The sequence below is a fragment of the Coregonus lavaretus genome, assembly GCF_964263955.1.
Source record: "Coregonus lavaretus genome assembly, chromosome: 11".
Classification (NCBI taxonomy): Eukaryota; Metazoa; Chordata; class Actinopteri; order Salmoniformes; family Salmonidae; genus Coregonus; species Coregonus lavaretus.
The window spans coordinates 12,417,250-12,443,451 of NC_139998.1; the positions used below are offsets into that span (position 1 = coordinate 12,417,250).

Sequence of the window (26,202 nt, forward strand, 5' to 3'; positions counted from 1 at the left end):
CTGAGATTAGGAGCACTCCCTTTAAGAGTGTGCTCCTAATCTCAGCTCGTTACCTGTATAAAAGACACCTGGGAGCCAGAAATCTTTCTGATTGAGAGGGGGTCAAATACTTATTTCCCTCATTAAAATGAAAAAATCAATTTATAACATTTTTGACATGCGTTTTTCTGGATTTTTGTTGTTGTTATTCTGTCTCTCACTGTTCAAATAAACCTACCATTAAAATTATAGACTGATCATGTCTTTGTCAATGGGCAAACGTACAAAATCAGCAGGGGATCAAATACTTTTTCCCCTCACTGTATATACCCCCTGTCACAGGCTGAAACGGTGACTATGGAAACATATGTCACTGAGTCCCTGCGCCAGGGGTATATACGTCCCTCCACTTCACCCGCCTCCTCGAGTTTCTTCTTTGAGAAGAAGAAGGACGGAGGTCTGCGCCCGTGCATTGATTATCGACTACTGAACAGGGAGATAATAAGATTTAGTTATCCTCTCCCTCTCATTCTTTCAGTGATTAAATCAATGCATGGGGCGTGCTTCTTCACCAAATTAGATCTCAGGAGTGCGTACAACCTGGTGCGTATCCGAGAGGGAGATAAGTGGAAGACAGCATTCAGCACAACCACGGGGCATTATGAATACCTGGTGATGCCCTATGGTTTGATGAATGCTCCCTCAGTTTTCCAGTCCTTTGTGAACGAGGTGTTTCGGGACATGCTTGGTCGCGGTGTAGTGGTCTACATCGATGACATCCTGGTGTATTCCGCTACGCACGCCGAGCATGTGTCCCTGGTACGCAAGGTGCTGGCCCGACTGTTGGAAAATGACCTTTATGCTAAGGTAGAGAAGTGTATGTTTTTCCAGCAGTCCGTCTCCTTCCTTGGATACCGCATTTCCACCTCAGGTGTGGAGATGGAGGGAGATCGCATTTCAGCCGTGCGTAATTGACCAACTCCAACCACGGTTAAGGAGGTGCAGCGCTTCCTTGGCTTTGCCAACTACTATCTGAGGTTTATCCGGGGCTTTGGCAAGGTCGCAGCTCCCATTACCTCCCTGTTGAAGGGTGGGCCGTCCCGGCTCCGCTGGTCTGCTGAGGCTGACCTGGCCTTCAGCAAACTGTGGGGTCTGTTCACCTCAGCCCCAGTACTGGCCCACCCCAATTCATCACTACCGTTTGTAGTGGAGGTGGATGCGTCCGAGGTTGGGATAGGAGCTGTCCTGTCTCAATGCTCGGGCACGCCACCCAAGCTCCGCCCCTGTGCATTCTTCTCGAAGAAGCTCAGCCCGGCAGAGCAGAACTACAGCGTTGGTGATCGTGAGCTGTTGGCTGTTGTCCGAGCCTTGACCATGTGGAGGCATTGGCTTGAGGGGGCAAAACACCCTTTCCTCGTCTGGACGGACCACCGTAACCTGGAGTCCATCCGGGCAGCGAGGAGGCTGAATCCTCGCCAGGCCAGGTGGGCCCTATTTTTCACCCGGTTTGATTTCACTCTATCATACATCCCGGGTACGAAGAACGTGAAGGCAGACGCACTGTCCCGGCTGTATGACACAGAGGAGAGGCCCAGCGACAACACCCCCATACTGCCGGCCTCCTGCATTGTGGCGCCAGTAGTATGGGCGATGGACGCGGATATAGAGCAGGCATTACGCACGGATCCCTCTCCACCTCAGTGTCCAGATGGGCTACAGTACGTGCCTGCTCTTATCCGTGATCGTCTGATCTACTGGGCACACACGTCACCCAGGTATCGGTCGTACAGTGTGCTGTCTGACTGGAAAATACTGGTGGCCTACCTTGGCTATGGACGTGAGGGTGTATGTCTCCTCCTGCTCAGTGTGCGCCCAGAGTAAGGCACCTAGGCACCTCCCAGCTGGTAAGTTACAACCTTTACCAGTTCCACAACGACCATGGTCTCACCTAAGTGTTGATTTTCTAACTGATCTTCCCCTATCTTCCCTGCTGGAAGCTGAGCCCGCGGTTTGTGGGGCCGTTCAAAGTCCTGAGGAGAGTCAACGTGGTCACTTATAAGTTATTACTTCCCCCTGATTACCGTATTAACCCCTCGTTTCATGTGTCTCTCCTCAGGCCGGTGGTAGCTGGTCCACTCCAGGAGTCTGAGGTGCGGGAGGTCCCTCCACCTCCTCTGGACATTGAGGGGGGCCCCGGCGTACTCTGTCCGTTCCATCCTGGATTCGAGGCGTCGGGTTGGGGGCCTTCAGTACCTCGTGGAGTGGGAGGGGTACGGTCCGGAGGAACGGTGCTAGGTCCCGGTGAGGGATATCCTCGATCCCTCCATGTTACGGGATTTCCACCGTCGCCATCCGGCTCGCCCTGCTCCGCATCCTCCTGGCCGTCCCCGAGGCCGGGGCGCTGCTGGAGCCGCGCGTCAAGTGGGGGGGGGGGGGGTACTGTCACGACTTCCGCCGAGGCTGCCTCCCCTCCTATTTCGGGCAGGTTTCGGCGTTCGGCGTCACCGGCTTACTAACTACTGCCGATCCATTTATCATCACTCCATTTGTCTTCAATCACACACACCTGGTCCTTATTCCCTCATTAGTCATTGTATAAGTGTTCCCTCTGCTTCCTTGTCTATGTGGGTGATTGTTTGTTGTGGAGGTTAGTGAAGCTCGGTGGAGCTTGTGTATTTTGTATCGACAGCAGTTTTCCTGTGTGCCTTGTATTTTCCAGTGTGCCTGTTTTGTGCCCTGGAGTGTGTTTGACGAATTTCTGCGTAAAACCTGTATTTTGCAGATTAAAGCCTGTTATTCTGTGATTACTCTCCTGCGCCTGACTCCTTCAACACCACCTCGTCACATCACCTTTATTTAACCAGGTAAGCCAGTTGAGAACAAGTTCACATTTACAATTACGACCTGGCCAAGATAAAGCAAAGCAGTGCGATAAAGACAACAACAACACAGAGTTACATATGGGGTAAAACAAAACATAAAGTCAAAAATACAACAGAAAATATATATACAGTGTGTGCGAATGTAGTAAGTTATGGAGGTAAGGCAATAAATAGGCCATAGTGCAAAATAATTACAATTTAGTATTAACACTGGAGTGATAGATGTGCAAATAGAAATACTAGGGTGCAAATGAGCAAAATAAATAACAATATGGGGATGAGGTAGTTGGGTGGGCTAATTACAGATGGGCTGTGTACAGCTGCAGTGATCGGTAAGCTGCTCTGACAACTGATGCTTAAAGTTAGTGAGGGAGATAAGAGTCTCCAGCTTCAGAGATTTTTGCAGTTCGTTCCAGTCATTAGCAGCAGAGAACTGGAAGGAATGGCGGCCAAAGGAGGTGTTGGCTTTGGGGATGACCAGTGAGATATACCTGCTGGAGCGCATACTATGGGTGGGTGTTGCTATGGTGACCAATGAGCTAAGATAAGGCAGAGATTTGCCTAGCAGTGATTAAAGATGACCTGGAGCCAGTGGGTTTGGCGACGAATATGTAGTGAGATCAATTGTCCCATGTATTGTAGTAGATATAGGCCTACAGTACATGGTGTGCATGCTTGATAAATGTAGCTTTGATGGATCGAAGATAGTTCAATTAATCCTTGCATTTGCTCTTTCACCCCCTTTGAAATATTGATTAGCTGGTCAATAATTTAGTATATTCCATAATGGAGTTCACTTATGTTTACTGTGGTCACTATTTTATAAATGTATTTAACATGTTTTTGTTTTTATTTGACAGTCTGGTTACAATTCACAAGATGAAATACCTTAAAATTCTCTATCAATAATATTTGAGAAGATTAAGTGTACTCTGAAATGGGGGCCTGAACACTGAGCAGTCGAGATTATGCAGACACAGTTGTGTTCAAGATGGGGGTTTACTCAAGTAGGAGGGTGCACCAAACTCTGATGCACGCAAGCCTCAGCTATTACCGTCGGTATGGAAACAGAACATTTGGTAAAAAGATGGACTTCGAAGTTCGATGGGATCTCCGAGTGAGGTTTAGTGAAAAAGTCCAGCGACGCTCAAGTAGTTGATGGCACGAGAGTGGGGTAGTTAGCATTCTACGCTGGACAGCGACGGATTGTTGCGCATGCGCACCCTTTTCAGTGTGCATCAATACGGTGTGTGAGTTCAAGTGAGGAATTCGAGAAAGCCTTTGATGTGGTCGCAGACATGGATGGAGAAAAGCGGAAAATAAGTATCTGCTCACGGCAAGAGCCGTCAGCTGCACTGAAGATCTTGAAAGATGGGAACAACAAACGTGACGAAATCCCTGATAGAGTGACTCTGAAAAAAGAAATAGGACTTTTAAGCGCCTGTACAATAATCATAGGTAAGGTTGGTAAAAGTGTATTGCATTTTAGAATCTATTACATGGGGGTGTTTGGTCATTGCTTTATTTAATAAAATAACTTTGATGTAAGTTTGCCATTTACAGACAATTTGCCCTTGCTGAATTGAAAATTAGTTTTCCAATTATGGATTATGTGTCATTAAAGTCAGTATCCTATATTTGTAATGGTTAGAAATAGGCCCATCTTCTCACCTGTCATGATAAGAAGATGGTCCTATATGACGCGAGTGCGACTACATGAGAAATAGATGTGCATTAAATGTCTACCTCAATGCTTACGTAGCCAAAATATATGAATTAGTAGGACATTGGTTGTCAAGCAGAAGAAAATTGTCTGCTGAAGCAGAGGAAATGGCAGGGGCCGCTTTAATAAATCTAATTCACTTGTTGAAGGGTGCAAATGAAGATATAGGCCCAAGTTACACCTACAGTAGGGTAAATGCCACTATACAGTCTGGAAGATGCATGGTTTTGATAGTCAGGGGCCCCCAACCTGCTGATGAAAATCCTGAAGCTTTCAATATGCGCTGTTGCATTTATTACATATGTTCTGACTTGACTGTTAAAAAGAGTTTCAGAGTTACTGTAAAATGATTATTAATAATAATAGGCCTATGCTCTTTATGCCATTTCTACTGACATTGATGTTTTTCAATTACATTTACTCTCCGACCTACTCTTGTGGCTTTTGGTTAGTTACATTAGTGCAGTTTTTGATCAAGATCAGTCCTGAATTAAGACCTCAAACAGGAGCAAAAAGTGAAAAATCCCTTTGAATCAGTCTCCTGTCTCCTTGTGTGTGTGGAAGAGAGACTGAGTACAGACTATCAACTGTGATTGAGCAATTGAAGTTGAGCAATCCAGACCAGGAAGTCCATGCTAGCATCCACCCTGTTGTTTCAAAGTTATACATCTTACTCCCCAACCTGGACTCAGGGGTAGACGTAACATAGTAAATGTAAAACCGACCCATTTCAATTAGTATGATATGTTAAGTTTGGTATGGTATGTATTAATTTGTGGATGTCCATTACGGAGTGAACGTTATTTATAATAAGGGTTACATGGAGAAAATCGGACCTCTCTGAAATGAAAATGGACGGCCCTCCCTTCAGCAAAACATATTTAACCTAAATCCTGAACCCTTGAAAAAAAAACTAGTGACCCTCCCCTATCCCCAAAATAATAATTAAAACAAAGTGGATAGCAGAGAACATGTTTACCCTCACTTCTTGGACAGACCAGAGCCTTAGATATGGATTTTTAGAAACTGTTCTTTGTCCTGTAAGCATTACATAGCAACGCAATAATTTTGATTCACAGACCACCGTGGACAAGAGTAGGGGTAGAGAGATCTCCTTTATAGTAAAAGGATTGCATGAATCTGTCGTCGTATGTGCAGGTCAGAGAAAAAATTGCCTTTTATAAAAATGTCATGCAATTCTACGTAATTTTACATATTAGCAGAATATTTTTTAATACCACACAAATTATTGAAATTACAGGCAAAAAATGGACAGAGAGATAGGCCTATGTGTTAATCTTATCATATTTCTCCAAGGCCAAATCAGTGTGTCTTGTTTGCAACTAAACTGTCCCTGTTTGCAAATAACTACATCTGAGACGTCATTAGGAATCTGAGCATGGTACTTTCAAAAGTTAGGCCGACCTTTCCACCCCAGACAGAGTAGCCCTACCAATGCAGAAAAATGTAAGCTTTAACTGCTGACTACTCTTCTTCTGTGGCTTAACCCAATGAGAGAGAAGGTCACAAGTGTTTCCCAAAAAGCTGTCTGGGTGTAAACATGTTCTATTGTACAGAAAGTGGCTAGCTTATTCAATTGATATTGACAGAATTAGATTACAGTGCATTCGGAAAGTATTCAGACCTCTTGACTTTTTCCACATTTTGTTACGTTACAGCTTTATTCTAAACTGGATTAAATTGTTTTTTTCCCCCTCATCAATCTACACACAATACCCCATAATGACGAAGCAAAAACAGGTTTTTAGATTTTTTTGCAAATTAATTCATAATAAAAAACGGAAATATGACATTTACATAAGTATTCAGACCCTTTACTCAGTACTTTGTTGAAGCACCTTTGCGATTACAGCCTAGAGTCTTCTTGGGTATGATGCTACAAGCTTGGAACACCTGTATTTGGGGAGTTTCTCCCATTAATCTTTGCAGATCCTCTCAAGCTCTGTCAGGTTGAATGGGGAGCGTCACTGAACAGCTATTTTCAGGTCTCTCCAGAGATGTTCGATCGGGTTCAAGTTCGGGCTCTACCTGGGCCACTCAAGGACATTCAGACTTGTTCTGAAGCCACTCCTGCGTTGTCTTGGTTGTGTGCTTAGGGTTGTTGTCCTGTTGGAAGGTGAACCTTCGCCCCAGTCTGAGGTCCTGAGCACTCTGGAGCAGGTTTTTATCAAGGATCTCTCTGTACTTTGCTCCGTTCATCTCTCCCACGATCCTGACTAGTCTCCCAGAACCTGCCGCTGAAAAACATCCCCACAGCAGGATGCTGCTACCACCATGCTTCACCGTAGGGATGGTCACAGGTTTCCTCCAGGCGTGACGCTTGGCATTCAAGCAAAATAGTTCAATCTTGATTTCATCATACCAGAGAATCTTGTTTCTCATGGTCTGAGTCCTTTAGGTGCCTTTTGGCAAACTCCAAGTGAGCTGTCATGTGCCTTTTACTGAGGATTGGCTTCCGTCTGGCCACTCTACCATAAAGGCCTGATTGGTGGAGTGCTGCAGAGATGGTTGTCCTTCTGGAAGGTTCCCCCATCTCCACAGAGGAACTCTGGAGCTTTATCAGAGTGACCATCGGGTTCTTGGTCACCTCCCTGACCAAGGCCCTTCTCCCCCGATTGCTCAGTTTGGCCGGGCAGCCAGCTCTAGGAAGAGTCTTGGTGGTTCCAAACTTCTTCCATTTAACAATGATGGAGGCCACTGTGTTCTTGGGGACCTTCAATGCTGCAGAAATATTTTGATATCCTTTCCCGGATCTGTGCCTCGACACAATCCTGTCTCGGAGCTCTACAGACAATTCCTTCGACCTCATGGCTTGGTTTTTGCTCAGACATGCACTGTCAACTGTGGGACCTTATATAGACAGTTGTGTGCCTTTCCAAATCATGTCCAATCAATTAAATTTACCACAGGTGGACGCCAATCAAGTTGTAAAAACATCTCAAGGATGATCAATGGAAACAGGATGCACCTGAGCTCAATTTCGAGTCTCATAGCAAAGGGTCTGAATACTTATGTAAATAAGGTATTTCTGTTTTTTATTTTTAATACATTTGCTAACATTTCTTAAACCCTGTTTTTGCTTTGTCATTATGGGGTATTGTGTGTAGATTGATGAGGAAAAACATTAATTTAATCAATTTTAGAATAAGGCTGTAACGTAACAAAATGTGGAAAAACGGGTCTGAATACTTTCCTAATGCACTGTATTTCCCAAGCAAAGTTATTGTTTTGTCTCCTCGGCTATAGAAGGTTGTAGCTCAGCCTATGAATGTCAAACAAACTGAACAATGATATCCCCATATTCATCGAAGTCACGTCTTTCCTGGGTATTTTACAGCTTGTGTCTAGCATAAAGCATCATGGACCAAAGCGCTGTTATGTCACTTTATATAATCGGATCTGTTTTTATTTTCTTCAAAAGCTAACAAGGGCTAGGCCTATACTTTTTGCCATTTTCTTTAATAAAATGTAACCCTATTGCTGCGTTTAGATGGCAGGAGGTAGATGGCAAACCGGATGTCATTGTTTTTGATGAGAGTAGGTCAGTAAATGCCGTTGAGTCTGGCGGTGAATGCCTTCAGCCGCCACGGTAGATGGGACAAATATTTCAACTTTTGCCGTTTTCAGTAGCGTTGTTTTCTACCAGATGTTGATTTGCACTGTTTGTGTACTGAAATCCCCATAGCAACGCATACGGTCGTGCAGGCTTGCTTTTGCAGTCACCATATTTCTTTGTCTTGTCCCGCTATGTCCCGTTTTTTGCGTCCCTCGTCTAAATGCAGCATATGGTATACCCCCTCAATTCGAGTCTTGGTTTTAACTTAGCAGCCCTTCACTTACACGGAAGTAGGCTATTTAAAGAGTGCATGGTGAGTGGATGAATTGACCGACAAATCTATGGATATAGCAACCTATAGCCTAATTTCGTCTGTCAAACAGGTAGGCCTACCTCTTATTTCGTAAAAAGGAAGAAATAGGCTCCAACACAAAGCCCTATTGTTGTTAGTAAAGTCTAATTAAAATAAAGACGGTTTAAATTAATTATGCCTACTCGAATTTGCCTACTTTCAGCACCATGAGCTCTCCATTTCCGACTGATTGTGCCGCGGCTGCTGCTTCAAGTTTCAGCACCACAATATAAGTTACTTGAATCTTCCTTATTGTGAGGTCAATATGTTATTTGTCACATGCGAAGAATACAGCAGGTGTAGACCTTACCGTGAAATGCTTACTAACAAGCCCTTAACCAACAATGCAGAGTTTTAAAAACAGTAAGTACGAATATATTAATATATACAGTGGGGAGAAAAGTATTTGATACACTGCCGATTTTGCAGGTTTTCCTACTTACAAAATCCAGAAAATCACATTGTATGATTTTTAAGTAATTAATTTGCATTTTATTGCATGACATAAGTATTTGATCACCTACCAACCAGTAAGAATTCCGGCTCTCACAGACCTGTTAGTTTTTCTTTAAGAAGCCCTCCTGTTCTCCACTCATTACCTGTATTAACTGCACCTGTTTGAACTCGTTACCTGTATAAAAGACACCTGTCCACACACTCAATCAAACAGACTCCAACCTCTCCACAATGGCCAAGACCAGAGAGCTGTGTAAGGACATCAGGGATAAAATTGTAGACCTGCACAAGGCTGGGATGGGCTACAGGCAAGCAGCTTGGTGAGAAGGCAACAACTGTTGGCGCAATTATTAGAAAATGGAAGAAGTTCAAGATGACGGTCAATCACCCTCGGTCTGGGGCTCCATGCAAGATCTCACCTCGTGGGGCATCAATGATCATGAGGAAGGTGAGGGATCAGCCCAGAACTACACGGCAGGACCTGGTCAATGACCTGAAGAGAGCTGGGACCACAGTCTCAAAGAAAACCATTAGTAACACACTACGCCGTCATGGATTAAAATCCTGCAGCGCACGCAAGGTCCCCCTGCTCAAGCCAGCGCATGTCCAGGCCCGTCTGAAGTTTGCCAATGACCATCTGGATGATCCAGAGGAGGAATGGGAGAAGGTCATGTGGTCTGATGAGACAAAAATAGAGCTTTTTGGTCTAAACTCCACTCGCCGTGTTTGGAGGAAGAAGAAGGATGAGTACAACCCCAAGAACACCATCCCAACCGTGAAGCATGGAGGTGGAAACATCATTCTTTGGGGATGCTTTTCTGCAAAGGGGACAGGACGACTGCACTGTATTGAGGGGAGGATGGATGGGGCCATGTATTGCGAGATCTTGGCCAACAACCTCTTTCCCTCAGTAAGAGCATTGAAGATGGGTCGTGGCTGGGTCTTCCAGCATGACAACGACCCGAAACACACAGCCAGGGCAACTAAGGAGTGGCTCCGTAAGAAGCATCTCAAGGTCCTGGAGTGGCCTAGCCAGTCTCCAGACCTGAACCCAATAGAAAATCTTTGGAGGGAGCTGAAAGTCTGTATTGCCCAGCGACAGCCCCGAAACCTGAAGGATCTGGAGAAGGTCTGTATGGAGGAGTGGGCCAAAATCCCTGCTGCAGTGTGTGCAAACCTTGTCAAGACCTACAGGAAACGTATGATCTCTGTAATTGCAAACAAAGGTTTCTGTACCAAATATTAAGTTCTGCTTTTCTGAAGTATCAAATACTTATGTCATGCAATAAAATGCAAATTAATTACTTAAAAATCATACAATGTGATTTTCTGGATTTTTGTTTTAGATTCCGTCTCTCACAGTTGAAGTGTACCTATGATAACAATTACAGATCTCTACATGCTTTGTAAGTAGGAAAACCTGCAAAATCGGCAGTGTATCAAAGTATTTAGTCAGCCACCAATTGTGCAAGTTCTCCCAATTAAAAAGAGGAGAGAGGCCTGTAATTTTCATCATAGGTACACGTCAACTATGACAGACAAATTGAGAAAGAAAATCCAGAAAATCACATTGTAGGATTTTTAATGAATTTATTTGCAAATTATGGTGGAAAATAAGTATTTGGTCACCTACAAACAAGCAAGATTTCTGGCTCTCACAGACCTGTAACTTCTTCTTTAAGAGGCTCCTCTGTCCTCCACTCGTTACCTGTATTAATGGCACCTGTTTGAACTTGTTATCAGTATAAAAGACACCTGTCCACAACCTCAAACAGTCACACTCCAAACTCCACTATGGCCAAGACCAAAGAGCTGTCAAAGGACACCAGAAACAAAATTGTAGACCTGCACCAGGCTGGGAAGACTGAATCTGCAATAGGTAAGCAGCTTGGTTTGAAGAAATCAACTGTGGGAGCAATTATTAGGAAATGGAAGACATACAAGACCACTGATAATCTCCTTCGATCTGGGGCTCCACGCAAGATCTCACCCCGTGGGGTCAAAATGATCACAAGAATGGTGAGCAAAAATCCCAGAACCACACGGGGGGACCTAGTGAATGACCTGCAGAGAGCTGGGACCAAAGTAACAAAGCCTACTATCAGTAACACACTACGCCGCCAGGGACTCAAATCCTGCAGTGCCAGACGTGTCCCCCTGCTTAAGCCAGTACATGTCCAGGCCCGTCTGAAGTTTGCTAGAGTGCATTTGGATGATCCAGAAGAGGATTGGGAGAATGTCATATGAAACCAAAATAGAACTTTTTGGTAAAAACTCAACTCGTCGTGTTTGGAGGACAAAGAATGCTGAGTTGCATCCAAAGAACACCATACCTACTGTGAAGCATGGGGGTGGAAACATCATGCTTTGGGGCTGTTTTTCTGCAAAGGGACCAGGACGACTGATCCGTGTAAAGGAAAGAATGAATGGGGCCATGTATCGTGAGATTTTGAGTGAAAACCTCCTTCCATCAGCAAGGGCATTGAAGATGAAACGTGGCTGGGTCTTTCAGCATGACAATGATCCCAAACACACCGCCCGGGCAACGAAGGAGTGGCTTCGTAAGAAGCATTTCAAGGTCCTGGAGTGGCCTAGCCAGTCTCCAGATCTCAACCCCATAGAAAATCTTTGGAGGGAGTTGAAAGTCTGTGTTGCCCAGCGACAGCCCCAAAACATCACTGCTCTAGAGGAGATCTGCATGGAGGAGTGGGCCAAAATACCAGCAACAGTGTGTGAAAACCTTGTGAAGACTTACAGAAAATGTTTGACCTGTGTCATTGCCAACAAAGGGTATATAACAAAGTATTGAGAAACTTTTGTTATTGACCAAATACTTATTTTCCACCATAATTTGCAAATAAATTCATTAAAAATCCTACAATGTGATTTTCTGGATTGTTTTCTCTCATTTTGTCTGTCATAGTTGACGTGTACCTATGATGAAAATTACAGGCCTCGCTCATCTTTTTAAGTGGGAGAACTTGCACAATTGGTGGCTGACTAAATACTTTTTTCCCCCACTGTATATATATGAAAAATAAAATAAAAAAATAATACAAATACTAAACAAGTAACACAATAAAATAACAATAATAAGGCTATATAGATGGGGTACCAGTACTGAGTCAATGTGTGGGGGTACAGGTTAGTCGAGGTAATTGAGGTAATATAAACATGTAGGTAGGGGTAAAGTGACTATGCATAGATAACAAACAGCGAGGAGTAGAGGTGTAAAAAAGGGGGTCAATGCAAATAGTCCGGGTAGCCATTTGGTTAACTGTTTAGCAGTCTTATGGATTGGGGGTTGAAGCTGTTCAGGAGCCTTTTGGACCTAGACTTGGCGCTCTGGTATCGCTTACCGTGCAGTAGCATAGAGAACAGTCTAAGATTTGGGTGGATGGAGTCCAATTTATAGGTCCTTCTTCTGACACTGCCTGGTATAGAGGTCCTGGATGGCAGGACGCTTGCCCTAGTGATGTACTGGGCCTTATGCACTACCATCTGTAGCGCCTTGCGGTAATAACTCTGATAAATACATCATGGGCAATAAACATATTGTTTTTAATTAAATCAATTATAGTAGTAGCAAGCTATCAAAGTCGACCATAGGCTATAGGCTAGTCCGCACACAAGATAGTTAATTATTTGGACTAGGCCTAATCAACAACAACAAAAATCGGAAGAAGCCTTTGACTCTCCTCCTGAACTGCCACTGTAGGCCTACACAGCACAGCCATTGGTTAGGCATCACACAAAAACGTTTTTGATAAGCAAGAGCAGAGCGGGCGGGGCTCAAGGTTGGAATATCCATTGCCGTGTGTAATGCAGCCTAGTTTTATTTACACCGTCCCAGCAGCTATCTTAGAAATATAACTTTGCTCCGTGCTTCTCCGAGCATGCACTTTGTAGCCTATAGCCTATAGTCTATGGATAATTTGATTGAGACCACACTAAATAGTCTTTAGGCGCACTTGAAGGCTATTTATGCGCGCCCAGCTGAGAATCAGAGATGAGGCGGCATCGGGCACACATCGATATGTAGCCTAATAAGCCATTAATTGAAATATTGAAATTTCATCCATTACAAATGACATGACCCTCCCCTGGACTAGATAAAAAAAAAGACTAAACCCTCACCTTGACTGAAATTGAAAAAGCATGACCCTCCGGGTACCCATTCTGTTCATTTCAATCCATCCCTTATCCATTTTGTATGAAATGTTACAAATTACAATTTGTATGATATGTTATGAATTGCAATTCGTACAATATGTTACGAATTTGCAAAACATATGAAATGTTACGAATTTCAATCTGTTGTGGCTAACATTGGCTTGGTGGCTAACACTAACGTTAGCTAGGTGGTTAATGTTAACTAAGCTAGGGGTTAAGGTTAGGTTTAAGGTTAGGGGAAGGGTTAGCTTACATGCTAAGTAGTTGCAAAGTAGCTAAAAGTAGTAAGTAGTTGCAAAGTTGCTAATTAGCTAAAATGCTAAAGTTGTCCGAGATGAGATTCGACCATGCAACCTTTGGGTTGCTAGATGTTCGCATTATACACCCGGCCAACCACCCTCCTTTAGTTTTTCCCTTAAGTAACCTTCTGTCTTATGTACATACCAAACGTAGAATATCATACTCATTTTAGTGTCCTGCATTTACTTTCACTATGTTACGTCTATTCTATGAGACCAGGCTTTACTCCCAGTCTTAGCATTTCTGACAGGGTCACAAACCAAAGGGAAAGCCGGTACAGTCTAGAAATAATGAAATAAATGAGTTGAATTTAATTCTCGCAGGCGACTCTTGACTGAGCTCGACAGTTAAGAGTAAATAATTTATGTCCAGTTATGTAATTGAGGTCTGTGCCACTTGGCTGCCTTCTGCTGTGCTACTACCCTGAATGTGTTGGTCGGGATACACTTGATCTGCATCTGAAATTACACCCTATTCCATAATGCCACTACTTTTCAACAGGGTGCCATTTCTGATACAGCCATATTGGAACCCAGATCATTGTATTACTTCAACAATGCGTGTGGTTGATGTTGAAGCCTCTTGGGTTAAATGGGAGCACTTCCTACTATGTGACTGTTTGATCTGCTGCCCAAAGCTCTGTTCCCTCACATCAACAGTATGATTGTTCTATTTCTGATGTGTTAACTTGTAATGATCATCAGAGAGGTTATTTTTGTCAAGTATATTCCATTGCTTGCTTTGTGTGTGTGTGTGTGTGTGTGTGTGTGTGTGTGTGTGTGTGTGTGTGTGTGTGTGTGTGTGTATTTTAGTAATACCTTCTCCCTCTCCACAGGGAACATAATTGGTTCTGGAATCTTCATATCTCCTAAGGGGGTTCTAGAGCATTCGGGTTCAGTGGGTCTAGCACTGATTGTGTGGGTACTAGGGGGCTGCATAGCTGCCCTGGGCTCTCTCTGCTATGCTGAGCTGGGGGTCACCATCCCCAAGTCAGGGGGGGACTACTCCTACGTCACAGAAATATTCGGAGGCCTTGTTGGGTAGGTACCACTCATCCAATGTGTATAGTGTGTAAGCTTATTATGAAACAACACAAGGTTGGATTTGCTTGGTATTGGGGGTCAGAAGGGTTGGTTGAATATTCAATTGACTGTTCAGTTTATGCGATAAAAATAAATAAAAAATAGCTAATAAAAAACACAAAGTTGGATCAAAGCAATGACATATTTGACTGTTTCTCTCCCATCCCAGGTTCCTCCTCCTGTGGAGTGCGGTGCTCATCATGTACCCCACTACCCTGGCTGTCATCGCCCTCACCTTCTCTAACTATGTCCTACAGCCTGTCTTCCCCGACTGTGTCCCTCCCTACTTGGCCACACGCTTGCTGTCAACAGTCTGTCTATGTAAGTACCGTGTTCCTGTGCCTGAACTCACTTATGTAAAGGAAATTAAGGTAACCCCAAAAAGATCTACTGTGTGCGTGCATATGTGTGTGTGAGTGCGTGCATGAGTGTGTGTGTGTGCTAAATATTTTTTTTGCAACGTGCATGCCCCGCCCACCTGAGAATCTGTATTTTTCAGCCATCTTTTTCCTGTGTTAGAGGGGTGCAAAATCCACTTGTCACTTAAATCGCGCTGGATTGATTGCTTTCATTTTACTCCTGCGACTCTTTCATACTCTTGCTTGCGCCTGTCATTTTTTCCCGTTAACGTTACGACCTGTCAAATGACCTGTCGAACACACCCCGGTGATGGCTGAAATGGGCTCAATGGAATGCATTGTCTTTCCTTTGAATCTATAAGAACGCTAAAGCTTCGTCTGGGATTTAACGCACCGTCTGGCCACTTCCATCACTAGAAGGAGAAGAAAGATAACTTTAATTTGATGGTGTTCATTTTTTGTGGAATTGAAAAAAGTAATTTAATACAGTTGAAATGTTTACAAATTAGATGCACTGAAATGAAAGCAACTTCCGAAAATGGGCACTCTGATTAGTGATATTATGTCTGATCTCCCAAACAATGTAAAGGATGTTAAAATAGGTGTAATTTAGAGCCAAGGGTGTTGATTGTTAATCCGAGGATATCCTGCTATTGACACACTTGTTGAAATATGCAAGGACGTGACAACAACAACAATTAATAAGGCAGTCTAGACCACACAGGTGAGTGCAGGTATGGTAGACAGAGCAAGTGTTTGGTGGTTGCTGCCCTGTTCCACCCCTTTATGTTAATGTTTTACTATATGCAGTGTATTTATTCAAATTACGCACATATAATTGTATTTATTTTAACACAAAATATTTTTTTTAAATACCTGATACAATAAGAAAATGTATATATGACTGCATTGTCAGAAGAAATAAGTAAAATGTTACAATAAGTTGAATACCTGAATTCATTATTTTTCTGTGCCAGTTGTCACACCCTGGCTCTGGGACTCATTATGTTGAGCCAGGGTGTGTTCATTTCTATGTGTGTATTTCTATGTTGGTGTTCATTCTAGTTTGTTGTATTCTATGTTTGCCTGAGTGACTCCCAATCAGAGGCAACGAGTGTCAGCTGTTGGCTGGTTGTCTCTGATTGGGAGCCATATTTAAACTGTATGTTTTCCCTTTGTGGTTGTGGGTTTTTGTTCCGTGTTCGGTCATTGATACCGTGGACGTCACGAGTCGTTTCTTGTTTTGTTTCGTGCTTTAACTAATTAAAGTCATGTTTGTTCATCACGCTGCGCCTTGGTCTACTCCTTACCCTGACGATTGTGACAGAAAAACCCACCATGCAACGACCAAGCAGCGTGTCCAGGGGCAGCCCTTGGGGTGGACATGGGAGGAAGCGCCGGGAAAGGTCCTGGCGAAAGAGGAGCAGCGTGTCCAGGAGCAGGCAGCCTGGACATGGGAGGAGATATTGGACGGTAAAGGGTCCTGGACTTGGGGGGAAATCCTGGCCGGGATGGATCGCCGGCCATGGAGTGAGACAGTGGAGAGGCGACGGAGAGAGGAGCAACGGCGTGATCAGGGTCGTCGTCGGACGGTCGTGAGGCAACCCCAGAAAATTTTTAGGGGGGGGCACACGGCATGGACGACGGGGCTGACGGAGGAGAAAAGGGGGCGGATCCAGAAGGCCACCAGGCCAGGGGTTCACCGCCCTGTACGTCCTGTGCGGATGCCTCACACAGAGTGTGTGAGGGTAGGCATTCAGCCAGGACGGGTGGTGGCCGCTCTTCACTCCAGGCCTCCTATCCGTCTCCACAGCCCGGTTCGGCCTGTCCCTGCTCCACGCACCAAGCCTACGGTGTGCGTCGCCAGCCCAGCCCGGCCTGTCCCTGCTCCACGCACCAAGCCTACGGTGTGCGTCGCCAGCCCAGCCCGGCCTGTCCCTGCTCCACGCACCAAGCCTACGGTGTGCGTCGCCAGCCCAGTCCGGCCTGTCCCTGCTCCACGCACCAAGCCTACGGTGTGCGTCGACAGCCCAGCCCGGCCTGTTCCTGCCACCCGCACCAAGCCTACGGTGTGCGTCGCCAGCCCAGTCCGGCCTGTCCCTGCTCCACGCACCAAGCCTACGGTGTGCGTCGCCAGCCCAGTCCGGCCTGTCCCTGCTCCACACACCAAGCCTACGGTGTGCGTCGACAGCCCGGTCCGGCCTGTTCCTGCCACCCGCACCAAGCCTACGGTGTGCGTCGCCAGCCCAGTCCGGCCTGTCCCTGCTCCACGCACCAAGCCTACGGTGTGCGTCGACAGCCCGGTCCGGCCTGTTCCTGCCACCCGCACCAAGTCTACGGTGCGCGTCGCCAGCCCGACCCGGCCTGTTCCTGCCACCCGCACCAAGTCTACGGTGCGCGTCGCCAGCCCGACCCGGCCTGTTCATGCCACTCGCACCAAACCTACGGTGCGCGTCGCCAGCCCGGTCCGGCCTGTTCCTGCCACTCGCACTAAGCCAGGGGTGCGAGAAGTCAGCCTGGTAAGGCCCGTTCCTCCTCCACGCATCAAGCCAGGGGTGCGCGTCGTCAGCCTGGTAAGGCCCGTTCCTCCTCCACGCACCAAGCCAGGGGTGCGAGTCGACAGCCTGGTAAGGATCGCTCCTGTTAAGTCCAGTCCTGCTCCAGCCGGCGGTGCCAGACTGGACCAGGGGTACTATGGGGGGTGTATTGGAGGGTGGTGGTCAAGGCCGGAGCCAGAACCGCCGCCGAGGAGGTATGCCCGCCCAGCCCTCCCCTGGTTTGTTTAGTTGAGGCGCGGTCGCAGTCCGCGCCTTTAGGGGGGGGTACTGTCACACCCTGGCTCTGGGACTCATTATGTTGAGCCAGGGTGTGTTCATTTCTATGTGTGTATTTCTATGTTGGTGTTCATTCTAGTTTGTTGTATTCTATGTTTGCCTGAGTGACTCCCAATCAGAGGCAACGAGTGTCAGCTGTTGGCTGGTTGTCTCTGATTGGGAGCCATATTTAAACTGTATGTTTTCCCTTTGTGGTTGTGGGTTTTTGTTCCGTGTTCGGTCATTGATACCGTGGACGTCACGAGTCGTTTCTTGTTTTGTTTCGTGCTTTAACTAATTAAAGTCATGTTTGTTCATCACGCTGCGCCTTGGTCTACTCCTTACCCTGACTATCGTGACACCAGTAAAATGTTTATGTGCTATAATTCAGTCAGTATCGGATTATAACAATTCTAAATGTTTGGAGTAGTATCTTCATCCATTGTCCAATTGTTGCATTTATTAAAATTGTTCTTTTAAACTTTTAACAATTTTAATGACTGTTGCTAATGTTTTTTATGGGAAGTTTCTGGTACAACAGAGTAAAATATCTCTTACATAACCATTGCCTCGAAGCCTTTCACAGTTGGAGACAGGAATATAAAAAAAATGCATGGTGTGTCAAATAGAAAATGGAAGGGAGAGACCGGAGGAAGGAGTGGGCAGTAAAGTTAGGGAAACAAAGACTGATGAAGTGTACCGTTTCTGAAGGATGTATAAAAACATCCCAATGGACAAACCATCCTTGTGGGCAAAATATGCCATGGGATGTCAGGGTGACCTCATTTTCTGGTTCTTAATTAGTTTTCAGTTCTTTTTCCAGAATATTTGATTTCTATCTGGTTATAGACTTATTTTTCTGGTCGCTTAAAAGACATCTAAAAACATCATTTTACAACCAAGCTGACCGTCATGCCATAAAGACATCAGAATGACATCACTGCAGCCAGTTTTGTAAACCTGAGGGAACTTGTACTTAGGGCTCTATTCAATCAGATCAGCTTTAGCAGACATCGGCATAGCAGTTGTTTTGGCAGTCGGAGGTGGAACTGCATTAGAGCTGTCAAATCCACAAGCGGCTCCTGGCATTATACCTAAAGCGGACATTGCCATTGGCTGCACGGAGTCACATTAACAGAAATCCCATCCAGCCTTGTTTACAAGTTCGTACACTTGAATGTGCGATGTAATCTACACCTCCATTAGGATGATAGAAATCCTCATTATTTAGTTTAATAATAATTTCTATATACACTTTCTCGTTCTGAACTTCTAACGCGAGCGGGTTGGGTGTGGCTTCATGACAATGATCGCAACCGCTATGCAGGTGTCTGCTTTTGCTGGTTAACGCTTGATCTGATTGAACCTAGGCCTCCGTTTCAATGTCAAGTACAGTGTCCCATTTGTTGAAGTTAGAGCCAATTTTGTCACCTGTGATTTGTGTGTTGCTTTTTACTGGGTTGCATCCCTCAATCTATTGACCATGTGGACATGTTAGTATTACTAATTACTTGGCACCAAGCTTAGGAGTACCTGCACTGTACTTCCACTGATCCCTCACACTTGTTTGTTGGGGAACTGGATGCCAATGATCTGGAGAAAACGTGAGCTTTCTCTCAGCCTCTTCAGGGACCTGCCCACCTGTCCTTTCTGGGTTTTGTTCTGTTGCATCGGAAGCAGTTTGTTTTGGTGGCCTTGACAGCTCCCCTTTGTCTGTGAGAGCCAGGCCACCATGAGAGAGAGAGAGGCAAGCCAATGACAGTGATGGATGAGGTGAAACAATGTGCCCACCCCTTTGCCTTACCATTTCCCACATTCCGGCCTGCCATGGAAACTGCCAGGCCACTGCCACACTACCAACACCATGTGCCCAGGCGTGAGCCCTGACTGACTGGATAAGAGAACATGTCACATTACTGTGCACCTCACGGCTTGGCTGGCATCCCTAATGCCACATTCCGATTGGGCAAGAGCTCCCCTATGTGAGGGCAAACATCACTTCTGACAAATCATTGTAAATAACTTGCTTAGGCTACCTTATTTAAATAGGGTTTAAATAGTATTTTGTTTTCTCAAAGAAACGCTTAAAGTATTGTGTGTGTGTGTGTGTGTGTGTGTGTGTCTGCAGTGTTCCTGACCTGGGTGAACTGCTCCAGTGTGCGTCTGGCAACCAGGATCCAGGATGTTTTCACGGTGGGGAAGCTGGCAGCCCTGGGTCTCATCATAGTGGTCGGCCTGGTGCAGATCTGCAAGGGTGAGAAAAACACACTCACCTTCTCTCTAGAATAATTTTCATTAGCACACACTGTAGCAAGACATTTTGCGACTGAAAACGAAAATTAGGGTTTCTTATTTAGCAAATTCAGATAATAACTCCCAGTTTCGGACTGCTTTCTTCCATTATGTGCCTACTGAACATGATCCAGGTGCCGAAGGTTAATAGCACCTTCAACAAACCAATAGGACCTAGCACGTTTGTGATATTTACACGTTTTTATTGATCAAAGAGGCCATCATGCTATTTCCCTAAAACATCCCCCCAAGACATTGATGGTGCATTTGTACCCCTTCAGGTAACTATGAGGGACTGACGCCTCAGGTGGCTTTTGAGTTCAGCAGGATGCCCTCAGTTGGGCAGATCGCTCTGGCTTTCCTCCAGGCCTCTTTTGCCTTCAGTGGATGGAACTTCCTGAACTATGTCACAGAAGAAGTGGTTGAACCACGACGGTGAGCTTCTGGTTCACCAAACATTATTTTACTTTGCATTCTATTCTATTCTATTTGCAATTATCCATCCAATGCTGTGTACTGTATAACCAGTCCGGCATGAAAGCAAGCATTGTAGAGTGATGCACAGTTGTATGTTGTGATCTTGTGGTGGTATATCAATGAAAATATTGATAAGAAATGTAAGTGATATAGTGCAAAAAAATGTTTATATAAAGAGTTAGATTTTTTTATATACACAATGTAAAGTACACTACATTACCAAAAGTATGTGGACACCTGCTCGTCGAACATCTCATTCCAAAATCATGGGCATTAATATGGAGTTGGGCCTATAACAGCCTCCACTCTTCTGGGAAGGCTTTCCACTAGATGTTGGAACATTGTTGCTGGGACTTGCTTCCATTCAGCCACAAGAGCATTAGTGAGCTCGGGCACTGATGTTGGGCGATTATGCCTGGCTCGCAGTCGGCATTCCAATTCATCCGAAAGGTGTTTGATGGGGTTGAGGTCAGGGCTCTGTGCAGACCAGTCAAGTTCTTCCACACCGACCCCGACAAACCATTTCTGTATGGACCTTGCTTTGTGCACTGGGGCATTGTCATGCCGAAACAGGAAAGCCAAGGCAGCAGCTACTCTTCCTGGGGTCCAAACATATTAAAGCACTTACATTACATATAAAACAAAATATAAAACAGTACATCATATGACATTATTACACCACTACCTATCTACAATACAAAATGTTTAATACCACCATACAACAATATCACAATGTGTGCGTATGCATGTGTCTATACCCTTGAGTGTGTCTCTTCATAGTCCCCGTTGTTCCATAAGGTGTATTTTTACCTGTTTTTTAAAAATCTGATTCTACTGCTTGCATCAGTTACCTGATGTGGAATAGAGTTCCATGTAGTCATGGCTCTATGTAGTACTGTGTGCCTCCCATAGTCTGTTCTGGACTTGGGGACTGTGAAGAGACCTCTGGTGGCATGACTTGTGGGGTATGCATGGGTTTCCGAGCTGTGTGATAGTAGTTTAAACAGACAGCTCAGTACATTCAGCTTGTCAACACCTCTTACAAAAACAAGCAGTGATGAAGTCAATCTCTCTTCCACTCTGAGCCAGGAGAGACTGACGTGAATGTCATTAATGTTAGCTCTCCGTGTACTTTTAAGGGCCAGCCGTGCTGCCCTGTTCTGAGCTAACTGCAATTTTCCCAAGTCCCTCCCTGTGGCACCTGACTACACTACTCTACCACACTAGTCTAGGTGCGACAAAACTAGGGCCTGTAGGACCTGCCTTGTTGATAGTGTTGTTAAGAAGGCAGAGCAGCGCTTAATTATGGACATACTTCTCCCCATCTTAGCTACTGTTGTATCAATTTGCTTTGACCATGATAGTCTACAATCCAGGGTTACTCCAAGCAGTTTAGTCTCCTCAACTTGCTCAATTTCCACATTATTCATTACGAGATGTAGTTGAGGTTTAGGGTTCAGTGAATGATTTGACCCAAATACAATGCTTTTAGTTTTGGAAATATTCAGGACTAACTTATTCCTTGCCACCCATTCCAAAACTGACTGCAACTCTTTGTTAAGTGTTGCAGTTATTTCAGTTGCTGTAGTAGCTGACGTGTATAGTGTTGAGTCATCCGCATACATAGACACACTGGCTTTACTCAAAGTGGCATGTCGTTAGTAAAGATGGAAGAAAGTCCAATGGCGGCGAGCTTTACACCACTCCAGCCGATGTTTGGCATTGCGTATGGTGATCTTAGGCTTGTTTGCGGCTGCTCGGCCATGGACGAACATTTATTGTGCTGACGTTGCTTCCAGAAGCAGTTTGGAACTCGGTAGCGAGTGTTACAACTGAGGACAGATGATTTTTACGTGCTATACGCTTCAGCACTCGGCAGTCCCGTTCTGTGAGCTTGTGTGGCCTACCACTTTGCAGCTGAGCCGTTGTTGCTCCTAACAGCATTTACAGTTGACTGGGGCAGCTCTAGCAGGGTAGAAACGGGTGTGGCTGAACTAGCCGAATCCACTAATTTGTCCACATACTTTTGTATATATAGTGTGTATTTCACATCAGCTGCCTTCTTATTTCCCCAACAATGCATGATTTATGAGACTGTGTGTTGATTGCATGGTTTGTATACTGTGTGGAATACCTCATCAGTAGTTTGTGTACCTCGTGGATGACCTCATCAGTAGTTTTTGGACATGTGGATTACCTCATCAGTAGTTTGTGTACCTTGTGGATGTCCTCATCAGTAGTTTTTGTACCGTGTGGATTACCTCATCAGTAGTTTATGTAACTTGTGGATGAACTCATCAGTAGTTTTTGTACCATGTGGATGACCTCATCAGTAGTTTATGTACCTTGTGGATGACCTCGTCAGTAGTTTTTGTACCATGTGGATTACCTCATCAGTAGTTTATGTACCTTGTGGATGACCTCGTCAGTAGTTTTTGTACCATGTGGATTACCTCATCAGTAGTTTATGTACCTTGTGGATGAACTCATCAGTAGTTTTTGTACCATGTGGATTACCTCATCAGTAGTTTATGTACTTTGTGGATGACCTCATCAGGAACCTACCTCGTGCCATTTACATCTCCATCCCATTGGTGACCTTTGTGTACACGCTCACCAACATCGCCTACTTCTCCGCCATGTCACCCGAGGAGCTGCTCTCATCCAACGCTGTGGCCGTCGTGAGTAACGCTGTTCACTTTGCTTTGAGACATGACAAAAACTGCCTGGAGTACTGTCCTTTAATAGTGTCATTATTTGATGTATTGACTTACTGAATGTTCAACATGTTCACATAGAGATGCCCTTTAATAATTTATGAAAAATACTTGCTATACATCGAGTTATCCAAGGCTTGTTTTTTGTCCTAAATGTAAAACTTGTTCTGCTGCAGACATTTGGAGAGAAGCTCCTGGGGATGTTCTCTGTCATTATGCCCATCTCTGTAGCCTTGTCCACGTTCGGAGGCATCAACGGCTACCTCTTCACCTCCTCAAGGTATTTGTATTTATTATGGATCCCCATTAGCTGCTGTAAAGGGAGCAGGTACTCTTCCTGGGGTCCAGCAAAATTAAGGCTGTTATACAAATAACAAAAATTACAATATATTCATAACAGATTTCACAACACACTAAGTGTGTGCCCTCAGGCCCCTACTCCACTACCACATATCTACAACACAAAATCCATGTGTACGTGTGTGTATAGTGTGTATGTTATCGCGTGTGTATGCAAATCAAATCAAATCAAATGTTATTATGCATGACAAATAAGGTGTAGACCTTACCGTGAAATGCTTACTTACAAGTCCTTAACCAACAATGCAGTTCAAGAAGTAGAGTTAAGAAAATCTTTACTAAATAAACTAAAGTAAAAAATGTAATAAAAAGTAACACAATAACGAGGCTATATACAGGGGGTACCGGTACCGAGTCAATGTGCGGGGGGGGGTCAATGTAAATAATCCGGGTGGCCATTTCATTAATTGTTCAGCAGTCTTATGGCTTGGCGGTAGAAGCTGTTAAGGAGCCTGATGAAGACAGCTTGTCTGTCGAAACTTTGGTTATAAGGTTATTAAATTATTGCATCTGAGCTCCTAGAGTGTGCGGCTCTCCTTTTCTTTTTCAAGGAGCCTTTTGGACCTAGACTTGGCGCTCCAGTACCGCTTGCCGTGCAGTAGCAGAGAGAACAGTCTATGACTTGGGTGACTGGAGTGGCATGTGTCTATGTTTGTGTTGCTTCACAGTCCTCGCTGTTCCATAAGGTGTATTTTTATTTTATTTTAAATTCTGATTCTACTTACTGCTTGCATCAGTTACCTGATGTGGAATAGAGTTGAGGGGTCAACCCTGGGAAAAATGTCCTCTAGGCTGTGTCTCAATCCACAAGAATGCTGCCTTTGGATTGAGGCACATCCCTGGAAACGGAGGTGCATGAATGTTTATTAAGTTAGTTAAATGATTGTACATGGGTCTATACACCGTCTATGTTTTTATGTGTCTTTCTAGATTGTGTTTCTCTGGGGCCAGAGAGGGACATCTACCCAGCTTGCTGGCTATGATCCACTTTAAGAACTGCACCCCTATCCCAGCTCTCCTCTGCTGTGTAAGAAACTAAAACGTATATTCTACTATTCTATTCTACTATTTCTAGTACACACTCAGTGGCCAACTCAATGCAGCTGTTACAGCCCTTAACCACTGTCTGCGGTAGGCTTGCTCTGTGTTCTATACCTCAATCAGGTACTTAACAGTTGTCCTCACCTCTCGTCTCTGTCTCTGTCTCTGTCTCTGTCTCTGTCTCTGTCTCTGTCTCTGTCTCTCTCTCTCTCTCTCTCTCTCTCTCTCTCTCTCTCTCTCTCTCTCTCGATCTCTCTCTCGATCTCTCTTTGTCTTGCAGTGTACTGCCACCATTGTAATCCTGTGTATAGGAGAGACGCACAACCTGATCAACTATGTGTCCTTCATCAACTACCTCTCCTATGGAGTCACCATCGCAGGCCTGCTCTACTACCGATGGAAGAAGCCCAAACTATACAGACCAATTAAGGTATTATTACTCCAGGCATGGTTCAATCATGTCCCCCTCTCTGACATTTCTGTAAAGTGTAGAACTGTTTTTATATAGGAGGATGTCAGTTTGTGCTAGTTTGCATTAGAGATAAATGATTGACACAGTAATTGACAAATAAGAGCAAACTACAGCAATACAGTGATCCTGTTCTCATCTACTGTTGAAAACTTCAGAGTAGAAGCAGGTCTTTCCTCTGTCCTCCTCACCAGGTGATTCATTGAAAGATGAGCGGCACGTGACACTCTCTCCATTATAAAAACGAATCTGTTCTCATCCCTGATCAGGTAAACCTGCTTGTCCCTATCACCTACCTGATGTTCTGGGCCCTGTTGCTGGGCTTCAGTCTGTATTCTGAGCCAGTGGTGTGTGGTGTCGGGCTGGTCATCATGCTCACTGGTGTACCAGTCTACTTCCTGGGGGTGCACTGGAAAGCCAAGCCAAAGTGTATCTATGACTTCATCGGTGGGTGTCCTCCTCTTCAAACCTGCAAATACATGTTTGTCTTAATAAACTCTCTTTGCCCAAAAAATATCTGCATTTCTGAATTTAAATTCAACCACATGTATTTAATAGTATCCAACCTCCCTAAACCCTATATACTGTATATGACAAGTATCAAACCATTATTTATTTCAGTAGACCCAGATACATGGCATTTAAAAGGAATCCTACTTTAGTGGTCTGGTCAGACACTTTGTTGTGATGCTAAATGTGGGCCCTGTTTTCTCACAGAGTCAGCGACCTACGTGGCACAGAGGCTGTGTTTCGTGGTCTTCCCCCAGTTCGACCCTATTGAGATCAGTCCGATCGAAGAATGGCCTGACACATCTTCCAACACTCTCTCTGGGAAGTCTTAAACTCTTTTTGCCTTCTGAAGTCTTTTTCTTTTTGTATATTCTGTCACTGTATGATGACATGGTCCGTTCCTTTTAGTGGAGCCCCTTCTCTGGTCTTTGGTCACCTGAGACTCATATCCATTTCTTTACTGCTAAGTGGAATTGCAAATGCTTTTCTTCTATTTTTCTACTAAGTCGTCAAGTACAACAAGCTAATGCCAACAGTATCACGTTTTGAAACGGACTTCATATGCCCTAAGGAACTATTTGCGCCTTTTCTGTAACTTTTCAACATGGCAGTATTTTGGTTTTGACCTGACTGTGTATCA

General features: G+C 44.7%; 1 protein-coding gene across 1 annotated transcript; it reads left to right on the forward strand.

Moving 5' to 3' along the window:
- Positions 1 to 4,156: 4,156 nt before the first annotated feature.
- On the forward strand, positions 4,157 to 25,894 carry LOC311137132 (asc-type amino acid transporter 1-like; the record flags this gene model as incomplete). Its single annotated transcript, XM_084171474.1, has 11 exons — positions 4,157 to 4,319; positions 14,278 to 14,482; positions 14,694 to 14,845; positions 19,825 to 19,950; positions 20,270 to 20,423; positions 23,023 to 23,146; positions 23,359 to 23,462; positions 24,473 to 24,569; positions 24,864 to 25,013; positions 25,322 to 25,499; positions 25,770 to 25,894. The coding sequence occupies exons 1-11, from the start codon at positions 4,160 to 4,162 to the stop codon at positions 25,892 to 25,894; spliced, it is 1,575 nt and encodes a 524-aa protein (XP_084027600.1). The 5' UTR covers positions 4,157 to 4,159.
- Positions 25,895 to 26,202: the final 308 nt, after the last annotated feature.